Raw genomic sequence first — 27611 nt, 5'->3', positions numbered from 1 at the left:
TATGCAAACAAGTCACCAAATACTTCAGCTGATTGACAGCGCCTTTTGGGCAGTTGCAAAATCCAAGTTTGCAACACACTAATCTTTCTGAGGGCTCAGGGTTAACAAGAAATCAGGCAAATCCCAGCAGTAAAATGCTGCCTGAGCTGAAATTCCTGTTTTTCCCTTCCGTAATGTGGGTACCACAAAATTAGCACCTGTGCTTCTTTTGTAGGGTCTAGCTTTACTGTGAAATGAGCAAAGATTGCTCCCCTTATAGCTGGCAGTGCCTGGTGGTATCAGATTCTAACAGTGCTGGCGTTCAGCTGGTGACCACACTGGGAAAATCTACCATCACTGCAAGGCAATCCTGTAAGGTATCTTTATTTATTTATTTGTGTGCTTTTCTATACCGAAGTTTGGAGCAGGCCTTCACTCCGGTTTACATGTATAACAATTTTTACATTAAAGGTCATAACATTATTATAGTGCATTAACAGATATATTTTGTTAACTTTAAACTTTACTAACAGTTTGTTTACATGTAACTTTTCTAACCGTAACATAGTCATTAGTAATATAACAATTAACATTGATTTTCTTATGTTAAAGCTCGTAGCTTTTTTGTTCTTATATTGCAGTTCTTAATATACATTAATAAATACAGGTGGTAATGATTAATCTTGCTAACAGTGGCCTGGTTCTCATGTATGCATTAATAGATATAGATTGATAATGAATAATCTTGTATGCATTAATAGGTACAGGTTGTTAATGAATAATCTTGCTAACAGTGGTATGGTTATAATGTTTATATTTTCTGGTCCGTGATTTAAGTGTGGCTAGATTCTTATCTTCATGTGAGCAGTTTAACCTTGTAAATAGAAGCTTCTTCGGGTGAGAGGAATTGTTAGTGAGTGGGCTTCTTGTTTGTTTGCAAGGATGTGCTTAACCAATGCCTTCTTTGTAAGTTTGTTGAAATAGCCATGTTTTGAGTTGTTTTTTAATATTTTATTGTCATTTTGTAACCTTAGCTTTCGGGTAATGAGTTCCAAAGTTGAGGTCCGGTTATTGAGGCTGCTCTTTCTCTGACTGATGTGAGGTTTGCAGTTGTGACTGATGGGATTGTTAGTAGTGCTTTATTGACAGATCTTGTGTTATGTTTTGATGTATGTATTTGGAAAATGGTGTTTAGACATTTGTTATCATTTTTATTTATGTTCTTGTGTATGATGGATAGTAATTTGTATTCTATGCATTTCTCTATAGGTAACCAATGGAGTTCTTTTAAAACTGGTGTAATGTGTTCAGATCTTTTGTGATTGGTGAGTATTCTCGCTGTTGCGTTCTGTAGTAGCTGTAGTGGGCATGTGGATGATTTGGGTAATCCTAGTAGTAGCGAGTTGCAGTGGTCAAAGCTTGAGAAAATTAGGGATTGCAGTATGGTTATGAATTTGGGTTGGTTAAGAAGTGGTTTTAGTCTTTTGAGTATTAGAAGCTTGTAGAATCCTTCTTTGGTTTTCATGGCTATATATTTTTTGAAGTTCAATTCTGGATCTATCCAAATACCTACATCTCTTACATTATCACTTAGTTTGATCATTGTGTTGTCTATTTGTATTGTGTTCGTGTGGTGGTTTGGTTGGGTTTTTCTTTCAAGTAGTATGCATTTGGTTTTGTCCATGTTAAGGCAAAGTTTCATTTGATTTAGTATATTTTTTATGGTGTTGAGATAGGTGGCTGCTAGTTTGAGGGCATTCTCAATGGTGTTTGTTACAGGGATGACGATTTGTATGTTGTCAGCATACATGTAGTAAGTGATGCTGAGGTTTGTTAACAGTTGGCATAGTGGCAGAATGTAGATGTTGAACAGAGTGGCAGATGGGGTGGAGCCCTGTGGGACTCCTGTGTCAAGCAGGATTAGTTCTGAGAGGGAGTTATTGATGTCTACCTGAAATGATCTGTTTAGAAGGAAAGATGTGAACCAATTTAAAGTTTTTCCCATTAAACCAATTTCTGCTAGTCTGTGGAGTAAAGATTGGTGATCGACCGTATCAAAGGCTGCGGATAGGTCTAGTAAAATGAGACTGTATCGTTGGCCTTTGTTGAAACCTCTTAGTATTGTGTTGGTTAGGTTGAGAAGCAGTGTTTCTGTGCTGTGAGATTTCAGGAATCAGTGTTGTGTGGGATGTAGGATGTTGTTTAGTTCTATATGTTCGTTAAGTTGTTTGAGGACTACTTTTTCTGTTAGTTTAGTGAGGAATGATAAGTTTGAGATCGGGTGGTAGTTATTGAGCTCAGTGGGGTCAAGGTTCTTTTTTTTTTATAATGGGTTTAATTGTTGCCATTTTAAGGGTGTCTGGTAGTTCGCCTTCTTCGAGTGATTTGTTAATGATTGGGGAGATGGTGTGGGATAACTCTTTAAGGGTTTGTGTGGGTATTTTATCGATTTCGTGGTGTGCCGTGTTGAGTGTTTTGATTAGTTTCTCAGTTTCAATGGTCGATATAGATTCAAAAGAGGACCATGGAGTTATGTCTTTGTAGTTTAGTTGTATGATTTGTGTGGGGGTTTTGATTATATTTTCAGAGATGTTGCTGACTTTGTTTTTGAGAAAAATTGTTAGCTCTTGGCTTAGGTTGTTGTTTGAGTGCGTGTTAGTGTTATTGTTGTCTGATGTTAGGTTTTTTACTATGTTGAACAGAGTTTTTGGGTTGTTTGAGTAGTTTTGGATTTTTTTGCTGTAATATTCTCTTTTTGTGGTGTTTATTGAAATTTTGTAGAATGCTAAGTATATTCTGTATCTGGCTAGTGTTAAGGGGCATTTGTTTTTGTGCCATTCTTTTTCTTTTTTTCTAAGGGTTGCTTTGGTGTCCCTTAACTGTTTATTGAACCATGGGTTATCCTTTTTTCTTTTGTCATCTATCTTTTTTGTTCTTTCTGGGTTTCTTATTCGCGATTTCCGAGGTTATTTGTTGCCATGATTGAGTTGCTTTGTTGATGTTGGATAGGTCTATGTTTTTTAGATGTTTTCTGAGTTCTTGTTGTAAAGGTTCTAGGGGGAATGGTGGTCTGTATTTGAAGGAGTATGTCTTGTTTGGTTCTGGGTTGATTTTAGGTTGCATTGTTGTTGTGCAGACGATGGCACTGGGGGACTGGTTACTGAGAGATTTGCGAGGAATTTGTCGTTAGTGAATATCTGGTCTATTGTGTGTCCTGCTTTATGCGTTGGTTTGTTTATTAGTTTAGAGAAGTTGAAGGCGGATAGAACATCAATCAGGGGTGGGGTTTCATCAAAGCGGAGATTGAAGTCTCCGAGTATGATTGTGGGTTTTTTGTGATTGATTGTTGATGTGAGGAATTCGATTAGTGGGGAGATATCATTATCAAGTAGTTTGGGGGGGGGGGGGGGGGGCAGTAGACCAGGCAGAATTGGTTTGAATCGAAGAGGGCTAGTTCATATTGTTTAGGGAGTGAGTTGGGTATTAGTTTCAGAGCATATATTTGGGCAACATCAGCCTTTGCAGGAACCTGGGTTTTGGGGTTTTTTTTGTTTTGCTCTGATGAAAAGAATGTAGCTATCAAAACCTAGTAAAAAATGTATTGTTTGACCAATAGAAAGATCTAATCTAAAGCTTTGTTTTTTGGCTTTTAACCATAACCAGAGGTGAAACCTAAGCTGTGAACCAAATAACCATCACCCAGTTACTGTACAGTACTTCTAAACTCTTAACAACATCCTATTTGTCCTCCTTAGCCAAGATATAAAGACTAGTACCAGTTCCCTATTACCAAGTTATTCTTTAGCTCTAACATTAACCATCCTGTAAGTTTTTAACTATTTATTATTCTATGCTATTATATAGAAATAAATACCTTTTTATTATGTCTTGAAACCTGCAAATGGGAAGTTTTACCATGTGGTCAATGCAAACATTTAGCCACCCTGTCAGTTTTAAAATGTTATTATTTTATTCTGTTATATATGTTTAAACTTACTGGGCCTGATATTGAAAGATATCCGGCTATCGTTTATCCAGCTAAAGTAGAAAGGATATTCAGCAGCACAGATACATTGCTGAATATACCCAGATAAATTCTAGTTAGCTGGATAAGTTATATCTAGCTGACTTTAGACCTGCTACTGAGCAGGTCTAACTTAACCAGATAAATCCGAATATCCGCACTTAGCTGCTTAAGTTAACTGGGTAAGTAGCCCTTCCCTGACTATCTTCTTAGCCAGATAAATACTTATCTGTAAACTTCAATGTTTCCAGTGCTGCCTCTGGGGGGTGCCAGGAGTGGGGCACAGAGTCCTTAGCTCCTGGCTCTGGTAAAAAAAAAAAAAAGGTATCTGGCAGGATGGGGAGGGAGTGTGTGCAGGTGCCCGGATTCTTTTTGTGGGTGGGGGCAGCCCAATCACATGTTTGACAATTGGGAGCGGAGCCCGGTGTACAAGGCAGGGGGGAAGCAGGAGACTCCGGCCTGACAGTGCCTTAATGTCACACTTTGGGGAGGGGGAGGGAGGGGATTGGTGGCCGCCTGTAGCTTTATTTTGTTAGCTAATGAGAATGCTACTTAGCCGGATATCTTTTCAAGATATCCAGTCAAGTAGCACGTAATCCGGCCACACAAGGCTGAATAACTAAAAACCTAACTGGCTACATTCAAACATAAGCGGTTAGGCTCTATGGAGCCGGATAACTTGAGGCTGGTATATTACGGTGGGACGTTTCTCCTGCTGAATATATGGGACAAGTTATCTGGCTAACTTCAGCCTGATAACTTGCCCACTAACCGGCCTGCTGAGTATGACCCCCTCTGTGTGTTCAGAACATCAGGGGGGAAGTTAACAGGTTGCGTCAGAGGCAAGGTGATGTGGCATGACGGAGGCTTTGCTGGCTCTGGATCCTGGCTTTCACAAATTATTTCAGCAGCCAGGAAGAGACTTTGGCTGAGGAAGAGACCTTACTAATCCCGAAATCCTGCATCTTTAATCTGTCCTTCTTTATTAAGGTATTGTCTGTCAAGGGCAGATCCGGGATTAGAAGTAAGACACGGGGAGACAAAATGTTCTTGTTGTACCTGAATTACAGTTTACGTGATCGAAATGCTGGAAAAGAGCCACTGTCTATTTGACAATGCAGATGTTTTCTGTTGGACTTTGACAGATTGTGTTGCTGTTGGCTTCTGTGCACAAATTGGATTTAGCAGAGATACAGGAAGCAGAAATTGCTCAACATGTACTAGAACGGACCGATCTGATAATCTCCCAGCTTGCACCATTCCATATAGATATGTCCGATGCCTGTCCCTCTCTCTCCCCCCCCCCCCCCCAATGTGAAAGTGAGAAAAGTGGTGGGTTAAGTTCTTGCAACAATCACTTTTACCTGAATTGTTGCCCTAGACTCCCAGAAGAGTTAGAAGAGGAGGCGTTTATTTATTTATTTATTTATTTTATTTTAAAACTTTTCTATACCGTGGTTAAGTTAGACAATGGTCACAACGGTTTACAGCAAGGCATGATAATGAAAACGTGAGTGGTATAGATTACAAATTAATCATGTGCCATCGTAGTGCGGTAACAATTCATTTCAATAAACTGTGTGTGTAAATTAAGCTTGTATGTTGCGAACATATTAGGCGGATTGAATTTAGATTGGTTTTGAATATTTTGAAATTTCTCTGCAGCCTTATTTCGAGTGGCATGGTGTTCCATAGCACGGGGCCAGCCAGTGATAGGAGTTAAAAGAAATGGATGGGGCCTCTGAAAATGATGACACAGTTTTCATTTCCATTTTGTTTCAGACGCATTAAAATCTATGGAGCAAGGAAAACTGCATTTTATACTGCAAGGTAAGCCAGACAGATCAGACTTGCAGCCCTTTTTCAACCAGGCTATCCCAGGGTGGCTTCCTCATTTTTTTTTTTTTTAACCTAAAACTGAAAGCAGTCACCATTTTCGTCCCTCATTTCTCTGTTGGATTTCAGAAAGAGATGTTGTGATTAAGAAGCTCTTTATCAGAGCAAAAGATAGATGTAGCAAGAAAGGAGAGATTGAGCAAGGTAGGCTGCACTGTGGCCTGTTGTCATAGTATCAATATGTGAGAGGAGATACTGCTGCTTTGCCCTTCTTTCATAGCCATGGAGCATATAGGTGAGTACAGTCTATGATAAGGTTGTGCCTTTTTAACTTTGAAAAGGTAGGGGAGCTGGGCAACATAGAGTACCCGGTGTGTGGTAGCTTGGCAAACAGCCAGAAGGAATAGGGATGCAGACTCTGGCTGCTTCCTTTATGTGCAATTTATTTACAGTGAAAGAAAAGTTAAACAAATAAATGCAGCTCACCTTAAGTTCAGGTAGCACACAGACATCACACATAGCAGGTCTTTGCCTAGAATGGGTTCCAGTCTGCTTCCCGGAGTCTCTAACCCTTCTAGGCCCTGTGTTCTTCTTCACTGGTGAGGGCTCCTCCCTTGTGGGTCTGGATTTTAAGAAAGACCGGGGCAAGACAGCTGTGCCCAGTCCCTTAAGGTGGTCTGAGGGAGTTTCCTATAGAGGCAGTGGCGCCACTCGTCCCTCGGCTCAGGCGGCAGATTGCCTTGAGCCGCCCCTGGTTGAATATGTGGAACGGGCATGCTGGAAATGGCACCCCTGCTCCCCACTACAAGCAGGAGAAATGAATCGCCCCACTCTCCTCTCCTCAACCCCTGTCCTCATTAGTGTCATAGGAAATCTACAGCAGGACCACTATGGACCTTCCTTCACAGTTCTCTGTAGCTTCTGCTCAATGCTCATAATGCTTTGCCCCTCGAGCATGTTCTTGCCTGCTTAATACATTGGGGAAATGATGGCTCTGGCCACTGCTGGCTAGGCTTCCCCCCCCCCCCCCCCCTCCCTTTCATGGTGCTCGGGGCCTGCCTGTGATTCTGGGAGGGATGATTGCTGAGAGCGAGAGCCTGGGGCTGAGAGTCGGAGGCAGCAGGAAGGCTGCTGCCCCTTGAATATACGAGGGAGATGCAACTGCCCAACCGCAGGAGTCATGAGGGCGGATGAAAAGACTGTGTGGAAGAGGGGAAGACAGAGTGAATGTTTGACCAGGCTGAGAAACAGGACTAACAGGAGAAATCTGCCCGTGTTGTCAGAGCACAGAAAACAGCTGAGCGACAGTTAAGCAGCAATGGACTGAGAGACCGAGGGAGCGAGCCTGCTGGAGAGCCCTTGGAAACATGGACAGAAATTAGGAGAAGCTTTGCAGTTGCTGGGCAAGGAAGCCTTTGGATGCTTTTGTCAGGAATGCGGTACAGAAATATTTTAAATAAAATGATCCCCATATGCCTTTATTAGAAGGCCTACCTGGCCAACTTTCTTGTGATGATCCCAGGTTTTTCTTGCTGATTTTGTTGAAACGATAGGGAGAGGGATACATGTCTGCAAAGCATATTCCGAGAAAACATCAGGACTGGGCCGCCCAGCCTCACCCTCCCTTGAAGATACCTTGGCACAAAAACCCTGGCCATGCGAGCTCCGTTCAGTACACAGCATTCGAAATATTTTCTGGCCAGAAACTGACAAAAGGTTTTAGTAACACAGGCCAAAATGGAATTAGATCAACACAAAGCATTTATTAAAGTGTAGTGTACAGAGAAAGCTAAGGTAATATTGACCCAACCATAAAACATCCAATTTTCATCTGATCCCTTTCCTCTTGAACAGCCTGAAAGAAAAACACAGGTTTAAGGAAATGGAACATTATTCTAAAAAAAAAAAAAAATGCCACTGTATATTTTTAGGCCATCTTTCCAGTTTTAGATCTGAGTGGCTTACATTTTTTAGGTTAAGAAAAAGAACATTAAAAGAAAAAAAAAAAAAAGGAAGGTGTTTTAACAAAAATTAAACAGAGAGCCTTTAGTGAGCAGAGACCCTGAAAGAGAAAAGTATTTGCTACTATGGCAATCTGTTGAATACCTCATTGAATGTCATTTTCAAAGCTATTTTGATACTTAGTAAACTTACCTCTTTAATGCAAGAGCCATCTTTTCTGCCAGTTGCTTCTCTGCAGCTGGATCCTCTGCAGAAGTTATAAGGCAGGCTGGGACCAGGGAAACCTATGAGCTTAAAGGAGACGGGACCCAGCTTCCCCTTGCCCCCCAATCTCCTCAATGACAAAGGGGTCCATGGGACCAGCCATCTGTGGCAAGGCTGGCGCCACAGGGTGTACTCCCATGCTTCCTTTCCATCAAAGCAGATCGAAATGGCAATAAGTAAAGATAATGGAAAAAGCAGGATAGCTGCCATGTCGCCATCCTGAAATTCCCTTTACTACTCCCCTTGACATTTTTCTAATCACTTTGGTCCTTCATCTTTTCCAAGGTCTCCTTTCCATTTTCCATTTGTTTTCTCTCCTCCTGCTTTCTTCAGTTCCTCCCCTACACATCTGTCATTGATCTTTCCCTGTCATCTCATTTTCCTCCATTTTTCTCTCTCTCTCTCTCTGCCTCACTAAAAATTCATAGCTATATTTTATCCCTCCTTCTCCCCCTCCAGTTCTAACTATCCTAACCCTACATCTCCCCAACTACCCCTCTACTGCTTCTCAGCCCCACATCCCCTCCTGTTGGTTTGCTCCCTTTATCATCTCTAGCTATCTGGGCCCTTTTCTTTTCCCTCAATAATTGCCTTCATTCTTGCTCTCTGGACTGGCTGGTATACATCCCAGGTGTTGTGCTGGAGGTGGACCCTTGGCCTGGTGCAGGACTGGTACGGCCCTCTGGTCGGACCCAGAAAGCACCTGCCACCAGGAGGTGGAGCACATGAGGAGACAGAGGCTAGCTGGAGCTTCGCCAATAACAGTCTGGGGTTTCCACAGGTTGAGCCCTTGGGTACCCGGACTGCCTAGACTTAGGTGGGCCTCAGATGGTCTCCCGGAGAGGTAGCAGAGGGGTGTGCCCACAATGAGCAAGGGTGCGCGGCTGATGCAGAGAGGATGGACTAGACCTGAACTGGAAGCTCCGGAGACCTCAGGGAGGTAACAGTTCAGGAAGGCTCTCCAGGCAAGGCAGGCAGTGCCTGCAGGTCTAGTCAGGTGAAGGCCGCGGGTAGAATCCAAGCAGGTCGGTCTGGTAGTCACGGTAGGCCAGAAGAGTGTCCAAGTGAAGCGCAAGGGTCAAGCCAGAGTATCCATCCAGAAGTGGTCGGCCAAAGCAGGGGTCAATACCAAGGTCAGTCAGAGCGTAGTCAAGGCAAGCGAGGATCAATTCCAGGCAGCAGATGAAGAGAGTAGTCAGGCAGGCCGAGGTCAGTACCAGAGATCAGTCCGAGAAGGTACTACCTGAGTAAGGACACAGGAACAAGGAGACACTGGAACAAGGATCTTATACAAGGAACAGGCAAACGAGTACACAGAGGTGTTGACCCGATTGCCAAGGTGAGACTCTGGGGGAAGAGGCTCGCCTTTTATACTAGGGCTATGTGATGTCATCGGGAAGTGTCTGTCGGGTTTCCCACGCTTGGCCCTTTAAAAGTGGAGACGTCGGCTGCGCGAACCTAGGGGCAGGGCCGAGGAGGCAGAAGATGCAGAGCCCCGACGGGAGCTCCGCTGAGAGGCCTGCGGCATGGAGGAAGCCAGAGAAGGCCGCGGTGAGCATCGGGGACACCGCGAGCTGGCAGCAGCGGCAAGACCGGAGCTAATGGAAGGCAGCGCGAGGTGAGTAGGCCCGGTCGTGGCACCCACGCGGCCGGGACGCGCAACACCAGGGTTCTGAAAGAACTCAACAATAAAATTTCAGACCTATTACAAGTAAATTGTAACCTATCATTAAAATCATCCGTTGTACCTGAAGACTGGAAGGTGGCCAGTGTAACCTCAATGTTTAAAAAGGGCTCCGGAGGTGAGCCGGAAAACTATAGACCAGTGAGCCTGACTTCAGTGCCTGGAAAAATCATGGAAACTGTTATAAAGAATAAAATCACAAAACATTTAGATAGACCTGGTTTAATGGGACACAGCCAGCATGGGTTTACCCAAGGGAAGTCTTCCCTCACAAATCTCCTATATTTTTTTGAAGGGGTGAATAAACATGTGGACAGAGGTGAACTGGTAGATGCAGGGTATTTGGATTTTCAGAAGGCGTTTGGCAAAGTCCCTCATGAGAGGCTTCTAAGAAAAATAAAAAGTCATGGGATAGGAGGCGATGTCCTTTTTTGACTTACAAACTGATTAAAAGCCAGGAAACAGAGAGTAGGATTAAATGGTCAGTTTTCACAGTGGAAAAAGGTAAACATTGGAGTGCCTCAGGGATCTGAACTTGGACCCGTGCTTTTTAATATATTTATAAATGATCTGGAAAGGAATACGATGAGTGAAGTTATTAAATTTGTGGATGATACAAAATTATTTTTTAATTCACAAGCAGGTTGTGATAAATTGCAGGTGGACCTTGTGAGACTGGAAGATTGGGCTTCCAAATGGCAGATGAAATTTAATCTGGATAAGTGCAAGGTGATGCATATAGGGAAAAATAACCCATGCTATAATTACACAATGTTAGGTTTCATATTAGGAGCTACAACCCAAGAAAGAGATCTAGGCGTCAAAGTGGATAATCCATTGAAATCGTCGGTACAGTGTGCTGCGGCAGTCAAAAAAGCAAACAGAATGTTGGGAATTAATAGGAAGGGAATGGTGAATAAAACGGAAAATGTCATAATGCCTCTGTATTGCTCCATGGTGAGACCGCACCTTGAATACTGTGTACAATTCTGGTCGCCGCATCTCAAAAAAGATATAATTGCGATGGAGAAGGGACAGAGAAGGGCAACCAAAATGATAAAGGGAATGGAACAGCTTCCCTATGAGGAAAGGCTGAAGAGGTTAGGACTTTTCAGCTTGGAGAAGAGACGGCTGAGGGGGGATATGATAGAGGTCTACAAAATCATGAAATGTTTATTTATTATTTCGGATAATACAAGGACAAGGAGGTGCACCATGAAGTTAGCATGGAGCACATTTAAAACGAATCGGAGACAGTTCTTTTTTACTCAACGCACAATTAAACTCTGGAATTTGTTGCCAGAGGATGTGGTTAGTGCAGTTAGTATAGCGGTGTTTAAAAAAGGATTGGATAACTTCTTGGAGGAGAAGTCCATTACCTGCTATTAAGTTCACTTAGAGAATAGCCACTGCCATTAGCAATGGTTACATGGAATAGACTTTTTTTGGGTACTTGCCAGGTTCTTATGGCCTGGATTGGCCACTGTTGGAAACAGGATGCTGGGCTTGATGGACCCTTGGTCTGACCCAGTATGGCATTTTCTTATGTTCTTATGTGTAGCTGGGTTCAAAAAAGGTTTGGATAAATTCTTGGAGGAGAAGTCCATTAATGGCTATTAATCAATTTTACTTAGGGAATAGCCACTGCTATTAATTGCATCAGTAGCATGGGATCTTCTTAGTGTTTGGGTAATTGCCAGGTTCTTGTGGCCTGGTTTTGGCCTCTGTTGGAAACAGGATGCTGGGCTTGATGGACCCTTGGTCTGACCCAGCATGGCAATTTCTTATGTTCTTCCATAAAAATGACATCACAAATCAGATCTAATTTTAATTAATTTGACCAGCTTGATCTGAATTTAATTAGTTTCTAATAAATTGTATGCGATTTGGGAGGATTCATGTAACATTTCCCCTAGAGGCATGGAACTCTTGAAAGGGTAATACAGAGATTATAGAACAGAAAAAAAACCAAACAAACCCCACTTACAGAACCTATGTTGAAGATACCAGAAGACCTGATATTCCCAAGTAAAGTCGTTCATAGAAGTTGGAAAAAAACAGTAATTATTTTTCATAGATTTCACAAACTGTATTATACAACATAAACAGGATTTAACGACAGAATGATTCCCTAGAGGGGCGTTTAACATGAAATGATCTAAATGTGATGTGGAAGAACCAAAAGAAGATGACAATAGTCCAAGCTGGATAGAAATTGAAGAAGAACTGTTGCAACAGGAAGAGAATTTTAAGGCACAGCTGACAGAAAATGAAGGATGCTCGGCTGAGGAAAAACAAGCTTTGAAGATGTGGAACAAGCTGAAGATTCAACTTCGAAGGTAGTCATGGAGGAATCTCCTTCAGAGGTGCTCAAGGAGAAGAGCTCTGTTGAAGTGATACCAACAAAAGACCCTCTTACACCTATGGCAGCTGAGAAACAGGTCCCAGCAGAGTTGGAAGTGGAAGAAGAGAACTTTGCTGGAAAAAGAAGGACTAGAAGAAGCATCTCGTATATAAATGGAACATAAGGAGAAGGATCTCACGGAAAGAGAAGTTGAGAGAGAGAAGGCTCCTGCTGAAGGAAAAGTAGTGTCAGAGGAAAACCTCTCCAGGCAAGTGATAACAGAGGGAAATGTTATGGAACTAGATAAAGGAGGAGAAACCTTTATCGGATCTGAAGACATAAAACATAAGAACATAAGAAATGCCATGCTGGGTCAGAACAAGGTTCATCAAGCCCAGCATCCTGTCTCCGACAGCAGCCAGTCTGCTTCACAAGTAACCAGCAGATCCCAGAAAGTAAACATAGTTCTTGTTAATCCTAGAGAATAATGGCTTTCCTGTGTCTACCTGGTTATTAATGTTTTATGGGCTTTTCCTCCAGGAACATGGCCAAACCTCTTCCGAACCCTGCCTTCACCGCATCTTCTGGTGACAGATTCCCCAGCTGGCTTTTCTATGATTTGTTCTAAATCTGCCGGTTGTTGGTTTCATGGTAAATGCCCTTCTTTTAGTATTATTTGAAAGGGTAAATAACCATCCTTTAATTACCCATTCTACCACCATTCATGATTTGATTTTATAAACTTCTATCATGACCCTTTTCAGCTGCCTCTAAAGAGCCCTAACCTCTGAAACCTCTCATCGTAGGGGAACCATTCCATCTCCTTTATCATGTGTTGTCCTTCTCTGCATCTTTTCTTTTTCTGCTATGTGTTTTTTTGAGCTGGGAACAAGACGTGAAAAGGAGATTAAAGTAAAAGATCAAAAACATGCAGAGGATGCCGGAAGTCCCTGCAGAGGAAAAATAAGACAGAAGAAGCAAGGGGGCCCGAAAATAGAGAACGCGAGAGCCAAGATCTCCCTGTAAGTGGTGGAGAGATGAATCAAGTCATGGACAGTGGTGAAGAACGAAGAAAATGAACAGCAGGAAGGCACACAAAGAAAGGACCAGGGAGTTGGGAATGGAGGAAGGAAAAGTAGTAATGGCTGTTGGCTTACCAGCAACGATGCCAAATGACGATAATGTAAGAACTTCCTTTCTGTAAATGACAACAGCCAAGGGGAAAATTATTGCAATTTGTTGGATTATGCAACAACATGCTTCAGTGACTTAAAAATGTAATACCTAAGATTATCCCTGAAGGCCAGAACAAAAGAATTATTGTTTTGCAACACCAGGGCTTGGAAGCAAGTCTGCTCTTCAAAACAAAAGAAAAGAGGAATGATGTTCTTATGTGACCTCCTAGACAGATCTGGACTAAAAGCCAGCTCGATGGGGTGTTATTTGGATATACCCTGGCCCTTATCCAGTGAAGGTCCTGGGCCCTTGGGGACACTGGGAGGGCCATCTAGCACCCTAGGACTCTCGACCTCATGGGTTTCTGGACAAGGTGGAAAGCTGATTACTTCCAAGTGCATTAGGGCTGATATAATAGTGAGACTCTTCCAGCTCCTTTGTCAAACACTCTGTACACCGATGGGATGGGAGAAGCATTTTAGATGGATGGCTTTGACATGAATGTGTAACCGCCTATAGCCGCAGTCTATGTATGCACATAGAAACTACTGGACCCACTTTCCTGTCACCTCCAGACCCACAACATTGGACAAGTCTTTGGAACAGGTACCCTTTCCACCCTGGGTCCCCCATCCCCCAGTAGAATAAAGTAGGCTGCTAGCCAGTGACGTACCTAAAGTATTTGGCACCCGAGGTGGATAATTCCTTTGCCCCCCCCCCCCCCCCGTGATCTCTGGTTCCCCTCTCCCTCACACAGGCTCCCTCTCTCACACACAGACATGCACTCTCACTCCCATACACACACACAGACACAAACAGGGCTCCTCCGCAGTGGTGTCTTGTCACTGCTGACATGCACGGGATCTGGGGGCAGTAGCACATCACGATAGCTCGCTCTCTCTCTCTCTCTCTCGAATCCCTTGATGGAAGGGATCCTCACAGAACACCGATATCTCAGTTTCTCTCTCCAGGCAGGAACGGGGGGGCCAAACCCTTCGTCTTGGCCAGCCAATTAAAAAGTCTCTTTTTCCCAAATTAGATCCAGGCTCCAGAAGGACACTTTGTGGGTCACCACCACTCCTCTACTCCCCGAAAAGGTCTCAGCAGGGCAGGTCTTCCCTAGCCAGGGCCCCTCCCTCCCCCACAAGAAGAGGTTTCCCCGAGCAAACCCCCCAGAGTCTTCTCACCAAAAATGCAAAAACTCCCTCCAAACAACCCAGGACAAAGCCCGCTTCAGCGGGAATCTGAAGCGGGCTCCCCGACCTGGCCCAAGGACCACAGGCAGGATGGAGCCCAGGCCCCCAGGAAGGCCACAAAAACATCTCCAGACCTAAACGTTCTTGCCCCCACGGCTCCCAGGAAAGAGTTGCTTTTATGACCTTCCTCGGGGGGGGGGGCGGCCATTCCAGCGTCCTCAATAGGAGGAGGGGGGCTGTACATGAATGGCGCCTCCCTCTAATTCCCACAAGGAAATCACAGCAGACCTGTTAGACCCGCAGCTCTTCACTTTCTGCTCACTTTGAGAAGAGGTGCAAAGTTACAACAATGGGGACAGCTTGCAGACTGCTCCCTCTGCCAAAGAATGTTTGCTTATTCCTTCTTCACTTTCTTCTGTGCTGCGCGTTCTGTACCCGGAGCCTGGGCTGTGGTTTGTTTGCACTTTGGATAGGTTAACGTCTCAGTGCGGAAGCCAAGGTTTACATCACCTTTAGGAGAGGGCTGACTCGCTTTCCCGAAACTCGATCGCAGGCCAGCCCTGAATCGGTGAGGCAAGTTCATGGAAGGCACCCCAACAGGAAACGGGATCTCCCACTTGTGGTGGTGGCACAAGGTGTCAGGCAGGTGTGTGGCCAAATTTGCTCACCACCCTGCCCCTATCCCTTACCCCTTCCTATGTGCGTCTTCAAAGCAGTGGCTACAATACAAACCTCTTTTGGTTTCTATAATCTCCTGTTTCTCCCCTCCCGGATTCTCTCACTGGGGCTAATGCAGATACTTGATATAAGAGTTCATCTCTCAGGCTGCTGAAGAGCAATTATGTAAGCAGGCTTCCAGCTTTCCACCCAGCCCAGGAATTCTTACATTTTAAGGGGGGCTAGGGTTAGGGGCCTGAGCTAAAAGGGAAGGGACAGAGGCCCTCAAGGCCCACCTGTAGCTACACCTCTGGTTTCAGTGACGGTGCTGTGTACGGATGTGCATTTGTTTTACCCACATGGTAAAACATGACAAACGAACCGATTTTCAGTCCATTACAAATGACGCAAACAGAAAATTGGTTCCTTTGGAAAGTTTCAAAAATGTTCATTTTTGGTTGTCTGAGTTGCCTGAATGGTCTGCTCCACATTGGTCACTATCTTTTTTTTTTTTCTTTCAGACGTTATGGGTAAATGGAAAGGGGTGGTTGAAGGAAGCCTTTGGAGCCGCCGTTAAACAAATCAATTGTGGAGCCCTTGCTCCGCTCTCTACGGCAAATTCTTTGGGCTTATGTTAGTATTCATTGAGGTTCTATGTGCGTTTCTTTTGAGTTTATTATGAATTATACATCTGGGAGCTTTCTGAACTTGCTCTGTTTTTTTACGGGACACCGAGGTGATTTTATGTTGAGGTGTAACGCGTTTAAAATCATCAAGTTAGTGGCGGCATGCTAGATTTATAGGTTGATTTCTCGGGCTCTTTCACTATTTAATTTGTCTACTTGTCCTCTGAAGTTGGTTCACATTATAAGTAACACACTTGTATGCGTTTTATACACATGCTGTTTTTTACAGGACACTTGGGCTGTTTGATGCAACAAATTAGAGCACAAAGATTTCTAATGTATAGAACTCACTATTATATATCATGTTCTCACGAAGGTAGACCAAATGATAGATTCATTTATTTATATAGATTAAGTTATGTTTTAAGGTTCTTGCTATTTCTTTTTGGCATGTCATTGTTTTCATCACACTTTAGACGCGATTAATAATGTTTACAGTCATCAGTCGTAAATAAATCCAGTTGACAGTTCTTATAATATAGTATTTCAAATATAGTTCAAGTAAGCAGGATAGTTATATAATTCAATTTTTTGAGTATAGGAAGTTTATTTTATCAATCTTATTAGCAATATTAAATCAGTCTTCACCACATGTTGAGTATAAATGATTTGAATGTTTTAAGGGATTATGTATCTTTAATAATGTTTTGTATGTCTTTTTTAGTTTTTTATGCATTTGCTGACACACAATAATTGTTCACTGGGTTTCACCTTTGATTTTGAAGTGTTCAAGGTAAATCAATTTTTGTTTTCCTAGGAGGATAAAGGAATGTTATAATGCGATATATATAACTTGTTTTAAGTAATAATGAATATTGATTTTTTATAAGGATTTTTATTTTTGGCAGGGTATTTATTAATTTTTTGTCATCATTTGAACATTAATACTATCATTTCAGTTTTATTCGATATCTTAGATCTTTGTGATAATTAAAAATGGTTTTTATGTTTTATAAAAACTTTTTCATATTTATAAGATCTTAATGATGCTGTTTGTTGTTTGTAGAATTGGATAATATTGATGGAAATCTCATATGATTTATTTTTGTTTGGTTCATTTGTAGCCCCTGAGGCAGCGGCTACTAAGCTGCGAAACTCGGCCTGAGTCGGGCATTTAATAAACGTTGAAAAAGATTGAGGCATCTATTTCTTTGTGTTTTCCTGGAGATGGCTGGGCCTGGTGTCTTGGTGCAATCTTGTCCTCCGAAGGTGGCTGTGCATCTGCTCTCACGAGGAGAACAGAACAAGAGAGTGTGAGCCGCAGCAACTCTGGGAAAGAACTTCTGATGGAGGCCTGGTTTAGGACCCAGGGTCGCAGCGGCTGAGTCCTTGGGACTATGGGATGTGAAAGGGACATAGCTCTCCGGAGATTTGTGCAGCCATTAATACTTGAAAGAAGACAGTTCTGTTGGGGAAGGCCTCTTTTCTCACACTCAAGAGTATTTGGAATGTGCTGGCCTGCCTGGAACAAACTGTTTCTTCTTTGGCCTTAATACCAGCTGATATTCATTCCCGTTCACAGCATCAGGACACTAGAATGATACCCTTGGATGATACAGTTGGGGAGATTGAGTCTTCCATTGCACAAGTGAAGCTGTGCAAATTGAGTTGATAAAGGACCAGAGTGTAGTCCATAGAAGACTAGAAAATTTGGAAAACTCCGCTAGGAGTTTGAATTTACAGGTGCTGAATTTCTTATCTCACCTGTGGAACTCTTTCAGACCTATCTCAAAGAGATTTTGATCATGCCCAGGGAAAGTTTGCCACCTGTAAGTAGGGCATTCTAGCTACCTACTAAGGAGACAGTGGCAGACTTGTTTCCAATGTAGAGGGACTGGAGGAAGCCTCTGCAGACAGTTTAAATGTGTCCAATTTTCTTGAGAAATCCACAGAAGAGATATCTAGTAGGGCTACTCTGCTGGCCATTTTGTTTGTTTTGGGTTTTTTTTAACAAGATCGTAACTCTGTTATGTGACTTTACTTTTAAAGAAGGTTGGCATTGTTTAATAGTTTCAAGATTCAGAGTTTTCCAGATTTGACTAGAGTGATGCCAAATCGTAGTTAAAAATTGTTCTCCATGAGCTCTGGAAATGTTGTCAGTGGGTGGTATTTGCTTAGTTCATTTTCCCGGTAAATGTATAGTGGTGCTGGCTTCAATTAAGATTATCTTTTTTGAGCCATTGCAACTGAGATCTCAGTATATGGGGAGGCATGTGCATGGCAGTGGATTGATATACTTTTGATCAATGAATATACTAGTCTAGTGATAATTTTCTTTTTGTCCTGTATACCTTTGGACCCCCTCTTAGGTTTTTCTTCCTGAATCTACCTTATTTTTGTAGTCTGTTAGCTTTGTGTATTGTTTGTTATTTCCTTATTGTCATTATTTTTTTTTCATGTGTTTATTTCAGAACACAGCCTCTTTACTATCAAATCTCCATTATTTGTAATTTGTTAAAATAAAGTTAAAAAAAATTATAAATACCAAATAATATCTCTCTTATGACACACTGGGTTGTTGTCCCACAAAGAAATCCTTCTCCTGGATTAATTAATGTTGGGGGTTTAGGTCCATAAAATCATGAGAGGGATGAAACAAGTAAATAGGAAACAGTTATTTACGATTTCCAGTAGTATTAGGACTAGAGGACACTCCTTGAGGCTAATATCGAGGGAAAAGACGAAGGAGATTGGTGTGAAAAAAACAGCCATTATTGAGCAAGCTTCAATAAAGCCTGCTTTCTTCACACTGATCTCCTTCGTCTTTTCGCTTATCAGCCCATTGGATCGGCTTCCGCTTTGTTTTTTTTGGCTAATATCGAGGAACGTATTTTTATCACTCAATCCACAATTAAACTGTGGAACTTGTTACCAGAGGATGTGGTTAAAGCAATACCTGGGTTTAAAAAAGGGTCTAGACAATTTCCTGGAGGAAAAGGTCCATACACCATTATTAGCCATGTAGGCTTGGGAAAGTCACTGCTTATCCTTGGTGATAATCAAAAAGGATGGGACCTATTTTTTAGGATCCTACCAGGCCCTTGTGATCTGGAATGGCCACTGTCACAGACAGGATGCTGGGCTCCATGGACCTTAGGTCTGACCCAGTAGGGCATAGCTTATGTTCTTAGGTTTCATTTATGACAGAGAGGATCCCCGGCTCCTGATCAGTGAAAAACATTCTAGGGAGCAGCCTCTCAGCCTATGCATTTAACAGAACTTAAAGGACACCGTAAAACCCAGGAAATCCCGGTTTCGAGCTACTGCCACTAGCTTGCTGAATGACCATCAGCCTTTCCTTTAACCTCATACCCCACCAGCACTGCACAGTGCACACAGGGTCTCCTTCACGGAGTCACTTACCCTATTCCACCATCACTACACACTGCAGATCACTGAGGAGTGAATTTTCAAAGGGGCTTCCTATGTAAAAATAGTATATACGCATGTAAATAGCATGTATGTGCATATATGCTATTTTGTAAACATCAAGAGTACGTGCATATTTTGGTATCGTACAGACATTTTACCAGGAAAATAAAAAGGGGGCAGAGTCTAAGGGTGTGCTAGGGTGCTAGTTGTTATTTTGTAAGAGATATATGAATAATTGTGGTAATGTATATGTATATATCTTTACACCTGATAATGAACTCAAGTGAAATTGGACTAATCTGTTGTCTGCAGTTTTTGGGTGGGAGGTCTGAGTAAATGGTGGGGGTTCAGGGTGAAGTGCTAGATGGTCTAGGTGAACCTGATAAGGACTGGGCGAACGGGCAGAAGAATTGGTAGACTGGTGATTCCAAGTATGTACACAAGTATTGTCAAAAATACTTTATTAAAAAAAAACCTTGAATACTGTGTGCAATTCTGGTCATCACATCTCAAAAAATATATAGTTGCGATGGAGAAAGTGCAGAGAAGGGTGACCAAATGGACTTCTCCTCCAAAAATGTACCCAAACCTTTTTTGAACCCTGTTACACTAACTGCACTAACCACATCCTCTGGCAACAAAATCCAGAGCTTTATTGTGGGTTGAGTGAAAAATAATTTTCTCCAATTTGTTTTAAATGTGCTACTTGCTAACTTCAGGGAATGCCCCCTAGTCCTTCTATTATCCAAAAATGTAAAGAACCGATTCACATCTACCCGTTCTACACCTCTCATGATTTTAAAAACCTCTATCATATCCCCCCTCAGCTGTCTCTTCTCCAAGCTGAACAGCCCTAACCTCTTCAGCCTTTCTTAGAGGGGAGCTGTTCCATCCCCTTTATCATTTTGGTTGCTCTTCTCTGTACCTTCTCCAGTGCAACTATATCTTTTTTGAGATGCGTGACCAGAATTGTACACAGTATTCAAGGTGCGGTCTCACCATGGAGCGATACAGAGGCATTATGACATTTTCCGTTTTATTAACCATTCCCTTCCTAATAATTCCTAACATTCTGTTTGCTTTTTTGACTGCTGCAGCACACTGAGCCGACGATTTCAATGTGTTATCCACTATGACGCCTAGATCTTTTTCCTGGGCGGTAGCTCCTAATATGGAACCTAACATCGTGTAACTACAGCAAGGTTTATTTTTCCCTATCTGCATCACCTTGCATTTGTCCACATTAAATTTCATCTGCCATTTGGATGCCCAATCTTCCAGTCTTGCAAGGTCCTCCTGTAATGATTCACAATGGGCTTGTGAGTTAACTACTCTTTGTGGTGTACATATTTGTAGTACTGATCCAAGCCAAACTGTATCTATGTTGGTGATTATTTTATGTATTTGCATCAGAATTTTATATTGGATTTAATGAAGTGCTGATGGTATAGGGATAATATGATCACACCTTGAAAGACCAGCAAGTAGGGAGAGAGCCAAATTTTTGAGTAGTTTAAAGGCTCTTTGAGAACTGACACTAGACCAAGTAAGCAGGTACCAGAATGAAACCTTTTCTGATGGAAATAAAGAAACTTCAAGGAGGACAACTCTGGAAATATTTCTTCATGGAAAGGATGGTGGATGCATGAAATGCCCTTCTGGAAGAGATGGTAAAGGAAGTCAAAAGGGCATAGGCCAAAGGGGATTCCTGCGGGCTGGACAATGGAAATGAAGAAACGGGGTAACCTATGGTAACTTTAGGTGGATATCGTGTTGAAAAGAAGTGCAAGAAATTGTCCATGCTACCTCCCAATTCACAGTCACCCTATAGGACAATTATTGACAAACCAATTATTGTCTCCTTCTGAGCACCAGATCCCTCTCCAGCGCTGTACGCTTGACTTTATAAAGTCTCTGTAAGGATCTGTAGTTCTGCTTTCCTTGTGGGGGAAAAAATGGATGGGTTATTAAAGGTGAAGGAAACAGATAATTATATTCAGCAGCCTCCAGCAAAACGTGGAGCCTTCCACTTCCTACCAACGAAACAGCAGAGCACAGGCGCTGAGGGAGGAGAGCAGTACCTCCCCCGGGGCTGCAGGGAGCGCTCTCTCGCTCGCCTGCTCCTGCTGGAGGGGCAGCCCCCCCAGCTTCCGGTGTGTGCGCGCCGAGCCGCTGCCCCGGGCTCCTGCAGGGCGGACGCGAACCGGGCACCCCCAGAGGCGCTCCCCCCCCCCAGCCACGCTCTCTACGGTGGTTCCGGGGACTGTGGCATCGGCTGCCCCTTTCCCAGCCGGTGATTGCTTTTTTTTTTCCTCGCCATCTCTTCTCCCTTCCGACGCCCAGGGCGGATGCCATGGACCCCGGCAGCTCCTGCTTCCACTCGGACCCCGACTTCTGCCCCGAGTGTGGCTCCATCCTGCCTCTGCCGGGGCTTCAGGACACCATCACCTGCCCCCGGTGCAAATTCGCAATCGATGTAAAAGGTGAGCGCTGCCCATGGGGCACTCGCAGTCAAAAGCCTTCTGCAGGGTAAGGGATTTAAAAAAAACCGAAGGCTAATGTGGGAAGTTTAAATCCAGAGGTGCGCAGCCATAATACGAACCCCCAAGGTCTATAGTCACCATAACGGGCCAGGGAGGAAGGAGCAGAACTGAGAAAGTGGCTCTGTGGCGCCTGCCATTTCCTGCCTGTTCTAGTTATTTGGTTTCTTCTCTTGTTTTAGACTTTGAAGGGAAGGTGGTGCAGTCCGCCACGCTTTTTAACAAACTAGAGAGTTCCCCTATGCTGCTGCTGCAGGGTGAAGAGGGGGCGGAGATCCAGGGACCTCTGGTGAGTAATGGGGCCACAGACTCTGCAACTCTTTTTTTTTAATTGTTACCTCCCCAACACATACGTTCCCTGTATCCTTGAAAAACAGCTCTGCTTAGAACAATGTGCCATGCACTCACCGAAGCATGGCAGACCTCCAGGCCTAACCATTCTCTGCCCTGCCCCCATTCTGTCCTCCTGTTCTGATCTGTCTTCCCCCCCTTGCTGGGGATCCTCTGTGCCTGTCCCAAACTTTGCTCCTCGCTCCCCCGCTGTTGGGGATCCTTTATACCGATCCTAGTGTCACCCTTTCCTTTGAAGGGGCATTACTCTTCTAGGGCATGCCCAGTTATTTGAGGCTGACCATACTGCCACTTGAACCTTTTGGTTGGTTGCACCCCTGGGGTGAGTTCTTTCTATGAGGGGAAAGCTATTGCTTATGGTTCAGGCCATGAGATGCTGTTTATATGAGAGAGTGCTGGGATGATGTCTTCCTGGGACAGACGAAACAGGACTTTCAGCTATCCACTCTATATAGGGAACTTCTCAATGTGTGCGGCAGCCCTCTGAGGACAATAGATTTTGTCATCTAATGCCCGAGTCAAGTCTCCGTTTTAGGAGCAGGACAAGAAACAACAAATTGCTCTGGGGGGGCACCGGGGAATAACATTTAGCCGGGTTCGCTGAGATAAATCAGCCTAGATTTCTGGCCCTAATGTTCTCAACCAAGTCTACGCAGGTCATTTAGGGAAGAAAAAAAAAAAAACACCATGGACCAGCAGGCCTCAATCAGGTCCGTTTAGGAGATTAGACGAAGCAGACATGGGTTTCAACCAGGTCCGCCCTTAACCCGAACTCTGTAGTTCCCCATCAAGTCCGTTCCGGTGATTTAAAGAAGCGAGCATGGTTTTCAACCAGGTCCGCTAATTAAGCTAAGGGGTGTGTGTGAAAGCAGCCTCGCTTTGGAAAAAGATTTTTGATTGGTCCAGAGTAGTTTAAAATAAAAGGCGGCAAGGACGCAGAACGACAGAATAGAGGTGTTGTGCACAAATAATAATAATAATTAATAAAAAAAATAAATCTTAAGAATCAAGTATGTAAGTACAAAAAACTCTTTGGTGTGGTTAAAATGTGTGTTTAATGGTAGATAATTGGTAGAATAAAAGATGTTATATTTTTAAGAATATTTTCCAGAGCCTCTGAAGTTATAATTGGTTAATGCAGAAGCTCTCCAAGGTCCCTGAAGCAGATTAACATTGTCAAAAGACAGCCAATGTCGGGCAGGCGGCCTCCATTCATCAAAGTCAATGAAAGCAGGATAGGCTTTGATCTACAATATAGACAGATCAGCACTCCTGCTTTTCTCATGAGTACTTGATGGGAGTCGAGGTGACTGCTATGGGGAGTGGATATTGAATATTAATTTAAACTAAAAAAAACAAAAAATAGAAAACAGAAATTTAATTAAAAAGAATTTAATTGAGAATAGTCAGCATCCTTACAAAGGGATAAGCACAGGGTGGCTATTCCAAGTAGAAGGCTGTCCCACAGCACCACACATTGAGAAGTTCCCTATATATAGTTGATGATATTGCAAGGTGGGGAACTGAGGTTTGGTTGTTGGTAGTCAAATAAAAGCATTTACTGGTTGTTTGAAAAAGTAATCAATGCCCAAGGTGTAATAAATGAGTGTCCTTTCTCTCTGTGTACATGTAGCTGAGTCAGGAGCCTATCAAGGAACCTAACCCCTCTTCACGGGTGTTTAAGAAACCCAAACTCTGGGGACGTTCTATTCTGCACAAGGTCTCCTTAGAGCAAAGAACAGTCCTTGGTTGATCTGTTTGCCCAGCCTGTGCCCTAAGGGGAGGCAGATCTGTGGCAAATCTTATGATTTCTTCACTCTTCTTTAAGTATCTGACCTCTCAGTAGGCAAGGTCCAAATTCCACTTCAGGCATGAGCTGATACAGTTCTAGCCCCAAATGAGGAGAGGTGGCAAAAAGAACCTCCTCAGAACCAAAGACTAAGCCAAAAATCTTCTCTGGAGTGAGCACTGTTGCTGTATTCTTTTCTTAGCTGGAAGTCTACAGATCTTCAGTTTCCTGGCCTCTAGATCGGGGGGGGGGGGGGGGGTAACCATCTCCTCCAGGAAGCTCCTGGTTTTCACCTCTAGTCTCAAAAACACTCCACCAAAACAGTCATACGTTCTCTCCTAACCTGAGGGTAGCCCTGCACTGACAGGCAGTACCTGGCAGGAATTTCCCTTAAACAAAAGGTCCTCTTCGAGAGCCCAAACTAAACACTACACCTACTGCTCTCTCAGCCCCTACTTATATGCAAGATCCAAGCACACAGGCAACCTCTGGAGTTGGAGCTGAAATGTGGTATTCCTTCTAGCTGGTTCGTGGGCTACTAGGGGCATCAAGTGGCCAGCCCATAAGGGGCTACAGCAGACTTGACCTGTTGCTTTCCCATCCCTGAGGATCCTCTATTCTGGACCCTATTGCTCTGTGCTACTTCTGCTGTGTGGGTGTCTCTTTCTCTGAACCAGTCTGCTGCAGGGCTTGTGTGATGTCGCTGTGACACAGTTCATGGCTGCTCCCGGAGAATTATGGGAGAAGCAGTGTAAAGAAACTTTTTTTTTTAGAACTCCTGGGAGGGGGGGTGACCTTGTGGTTTGTGTAATGGGCTGGGAAGCAGGAGAGTAGGGTTCAAATCCAGCTTCTGATACTGTGACCTTCGATAAGTCACTGTATTACCTTTTGCTTACGGCCCTCACTTAGACTGTAAGGTCACTGGGGCAGGGACTCATTATACATGCTTGAAATTTTGTTAGGGAAGTAGTATAGAGAATATTATAAACAGGGCATTACATAAACACTGAAATAAATGACTTAATGGCTTAGGTTACACGGTGGGAGGTTAAGTGGTTCTCTGAAGATCATATGGCGAGTGTATGCAGGTTGGGAAGGGAACACTAAGTGACTTGCTGATGGTCACGCAATAGATAGGGTTGGGGAGAGGGAGGTTTCTAACTATATCTAGTGTATATTCACTTGGACTTCTTTGCTTTCTAATTTTTATTTTTTCACCTGTATGAGAAGTAAAATTGGAATCTGAGATTTACTGAGCTGTAGACTTATCAGAAGCTGTGCTACTACTGCTATAGTGCAATTTTCCCAACCCTCTCCTGGAAGCATAGCTAACCAGTCGGGTTTTCAGGATATCCATATTGAATTTGCATACCGTGGAGGCCCCAGGGTATGCAAACTTCTCATGCACATTCATTGTGGCAATCCTGAAAACCCGACTGGCTAGGTGTGCCTCCAGGAGAGAGTTGGGGAAACAGTGTTGGTGCTTCTTGGCATACACAGCACTGTACAAAAACATGAGTCCCTTGTAAGTAAAGCAAACATAGGGCAAAAGGCTTGGGGAATTTCATTTATTAAAGCAGTAGTTCTTGCTTTCCTCCTTTAAAAATGAACAAAGCTGTAAGCAGGACAATCAGAAGATTTTAAAGCGGCCACAAAAAGGTGGGTTTTTAGATGGGATTTAACTAAGGCAGGAGCGGGAGACAGCTCGGGAAGTCTGTTGGAAGCACATGGTGCAGGCACGTGGAAAGCACAGAGTCAGGAATGGGGGGGGGGGGGTAGAGGAGAAGGGCATAGATGGGAGGGACTTGCTTGAGAGGGGTGTGGAGAGGTAGTGAGAGGCTCTTGAAGGTGAGTCGTGGGAACAGATAGGGAGCCAATGCAGTATCTTGAGAAGAGGGATTTATATGGGTGTAGCGAGTTTGGTGAAAGCTGCATTTTGGATGGCTTGTAGTGGAGGGAGATGGCTCACTGGGAGACCTGTGAGGAGCAGGTTGCAATAGTATACGTGGGAGGTGATGAGGGGTTCTGGTAGTGTATTTCTGTGACAGCTCCTTTACAGCCAGCTTTACTGGTTTAAAAAGTTTGAGTGCTATTTTTTTTTTTTTTGTATTTACCTGCTGTGTTCCATACACTCTGATTTGAGCAGCATTGACCATTCTAGCTGACATCCCCCCTCTCTGGGGCTCGCTGTGTGACTTGCAGATTGACCGGAAGTGCTCAAGGTGCGGCCACGAGGGCATGACCTACCACACCCGGCAGATGCGCTCTGCAGACGAGGGGCAGACTGTGTTCTACACCTGCGTCAAATGCAAGTAAGCTTCCGGGAGGGCACATCTGATAGGCACCTTGTCCTAGCCTCGGGCAGTCGAGTGTTAATTCAGCACCAGCAGCTGGGTCAGCCCAGAGGTTCACTTACCCAGCAAGATGGCAAGGAGCAGCAGCAGCACAGAAAGGATGGCAGAAAAGGACCAAGTGATCCATTCAATCTGCCCTCTGCCCAGCAAAGCTTCTTAAGGTAGTAACTGCCACTCTGTGCAGCTTACTGAAGTGTGCATGGTAACAGAGCCCCTGTAACACACTCCGATTTCCTAGACCTGCTTTAGGGTATGCCCTGACCTTATTGGATTATCAGTTTATGCCTTTTAACCTGCAAAAACACTGATCTACCCCACCCCCCTCTTTTTATTTTTTTTTGCCCAACTGCATGCTGGGCCTTGTAGTTCCTGCTGACCATAAGTGAATTAGAAAGCATGAGTTCTACCAGGGCTGAATCCACATACTCGGATACCTGGCATGACCTCTGGACTGTCATGGACCTGACTTCCATAAACGTTATCTGAACCTGCTTCTACTATCAGCTTGGTACCTGCATTGAGGTCCACAGGTTAATTGTACATCATGTTAAAGAAGGGCCTCGTATTTCACATGCAAAGCCAGCTTCCTGATCCCTTCCATCAGGTTTTCCTCCACTGGAAGTGATTTTGCTCTCTGCTTGTCAGCAAAGCTGATCTTGCAAGGATGTAGTATCACTTTTTCCTTCTACTTCAAGTGTGGGGTGGGTGATTATTGCGGCAAAAGCTCCATTGTCCAGAGCAAGAAAAAAAAATGTTAAAAGCTACAGCCTTTTCTTACCCTCCCCGTTATAAGAGACACATGCAAAGCATGAACTGCTAGAGGGAAGCAGGAGGTTGAGACAGTATTTACATTTTTAATATGATGTAGATCGTTGCTTTTGCCCTTGTTGTGCTTCCAAAGAAGTATCTAAAAAAAAAAAAAAAAAAAGGCAAAAATAAAACTAGGACCAAAAGCAAGGAGAACTAGGAGTAAGATGATGCGTCAAACAGGAAACTGGTATTTTGAGCTGTCTCAAGCTAGTACTTGCTGATTGAAGATGTTCATGTTTTAATACTACAATGTGTAGTTCTAAGGCTATGTTATCTCCACAGGTATCAGGAAAAAGAGGATTCATAGTCTGATGCCACAGGCCCCCCGCTCTGTGAAGATCTGGCGTGAACATCTTTACCGACCTCACCCCCTTCAAAAGACTGGGAGGAACGGCAGCTGGCCTCACGTTTCGCCGAGGAAGCAGCGGTTTCATGCTTAAGCATTTTCAGTTTCTGCTAATCCCTTCCCTCCCCCTTCTGTTTGCAAAAGGTGCTGGAGGGGGGATGAGTTGGATGTATATTTTGGCAAGGTAAAAGCTGCCAGCCTTGTATAAAAACAAACATAATTAAAATATTTTTCTATGGAT

General features: G+C 43.6%; 1 protein-coding gene across 5 annotated transcripts; it reads left to right on the top strand.

Moving 5' to 3' along the window:
• The first annotated feature begins 57 nt into the window (after positions 1 to 57).
• ZNRD1 (zinc ribbon domain containing 1) lies at positions 58 to 27611 on the top strand. 5 transcript variants are annotated; one of them, XR_003853597.1, is made up of 5 exons: positions 58 to 351; positions 5786 to 5833; positions 21903 to 22009; positions 26022 to 26172; positions 27307 to 27344. XR_003853597.1 is itself a non-coding variant. In XM_029584822.1 (5 exons), exons 1-5 carry the CDS (start codon positions 234 to 236, stop codon positions 27329 to 27331), a joined length of 408 nt encoding a protein of 135 aa, XP_029440682.1. In that variant the 5' UTR covers positions 87 to 233; the 3' UTR covers positions 27332 to 27611. The 5 variants fall into 5 exon arrangements, 3 of the variants coding, with proteins under 3 accessions (XP_029440682.1, XP_029440685.1, XP_029440683.1); XM_029584822.1 differs by having other exon boundaries at positions 87 to 351; positions 26063 to 26172; positions 27307 to 27611; XR_003853598.1 differs by lacking the exons at positions 58 to 351; positions 5786 to 5833 and adding an exon at positions 21229 to 21663.

This window comes from Rhinatrema bivittatum, chromosome 19, assembly GCF_901001135.1.
Source record: "Rhinatrema bivittatum chromosome 19, aRhiBiv1.1, whole genome shotgun sequence".
Taxonomy (NCBI): domain Eukaryota; kingdom Metazoa; phylum Chordata; class Amphibia; order Gymnophiona; family Rhinatrematidae; genus Rhinatrema; species Rhinatrema bivittatum.
Note: the sequence above shows the minus strand (reverse complement) of the source record. Positions and strands in the feature narration are given on the sequence as shown.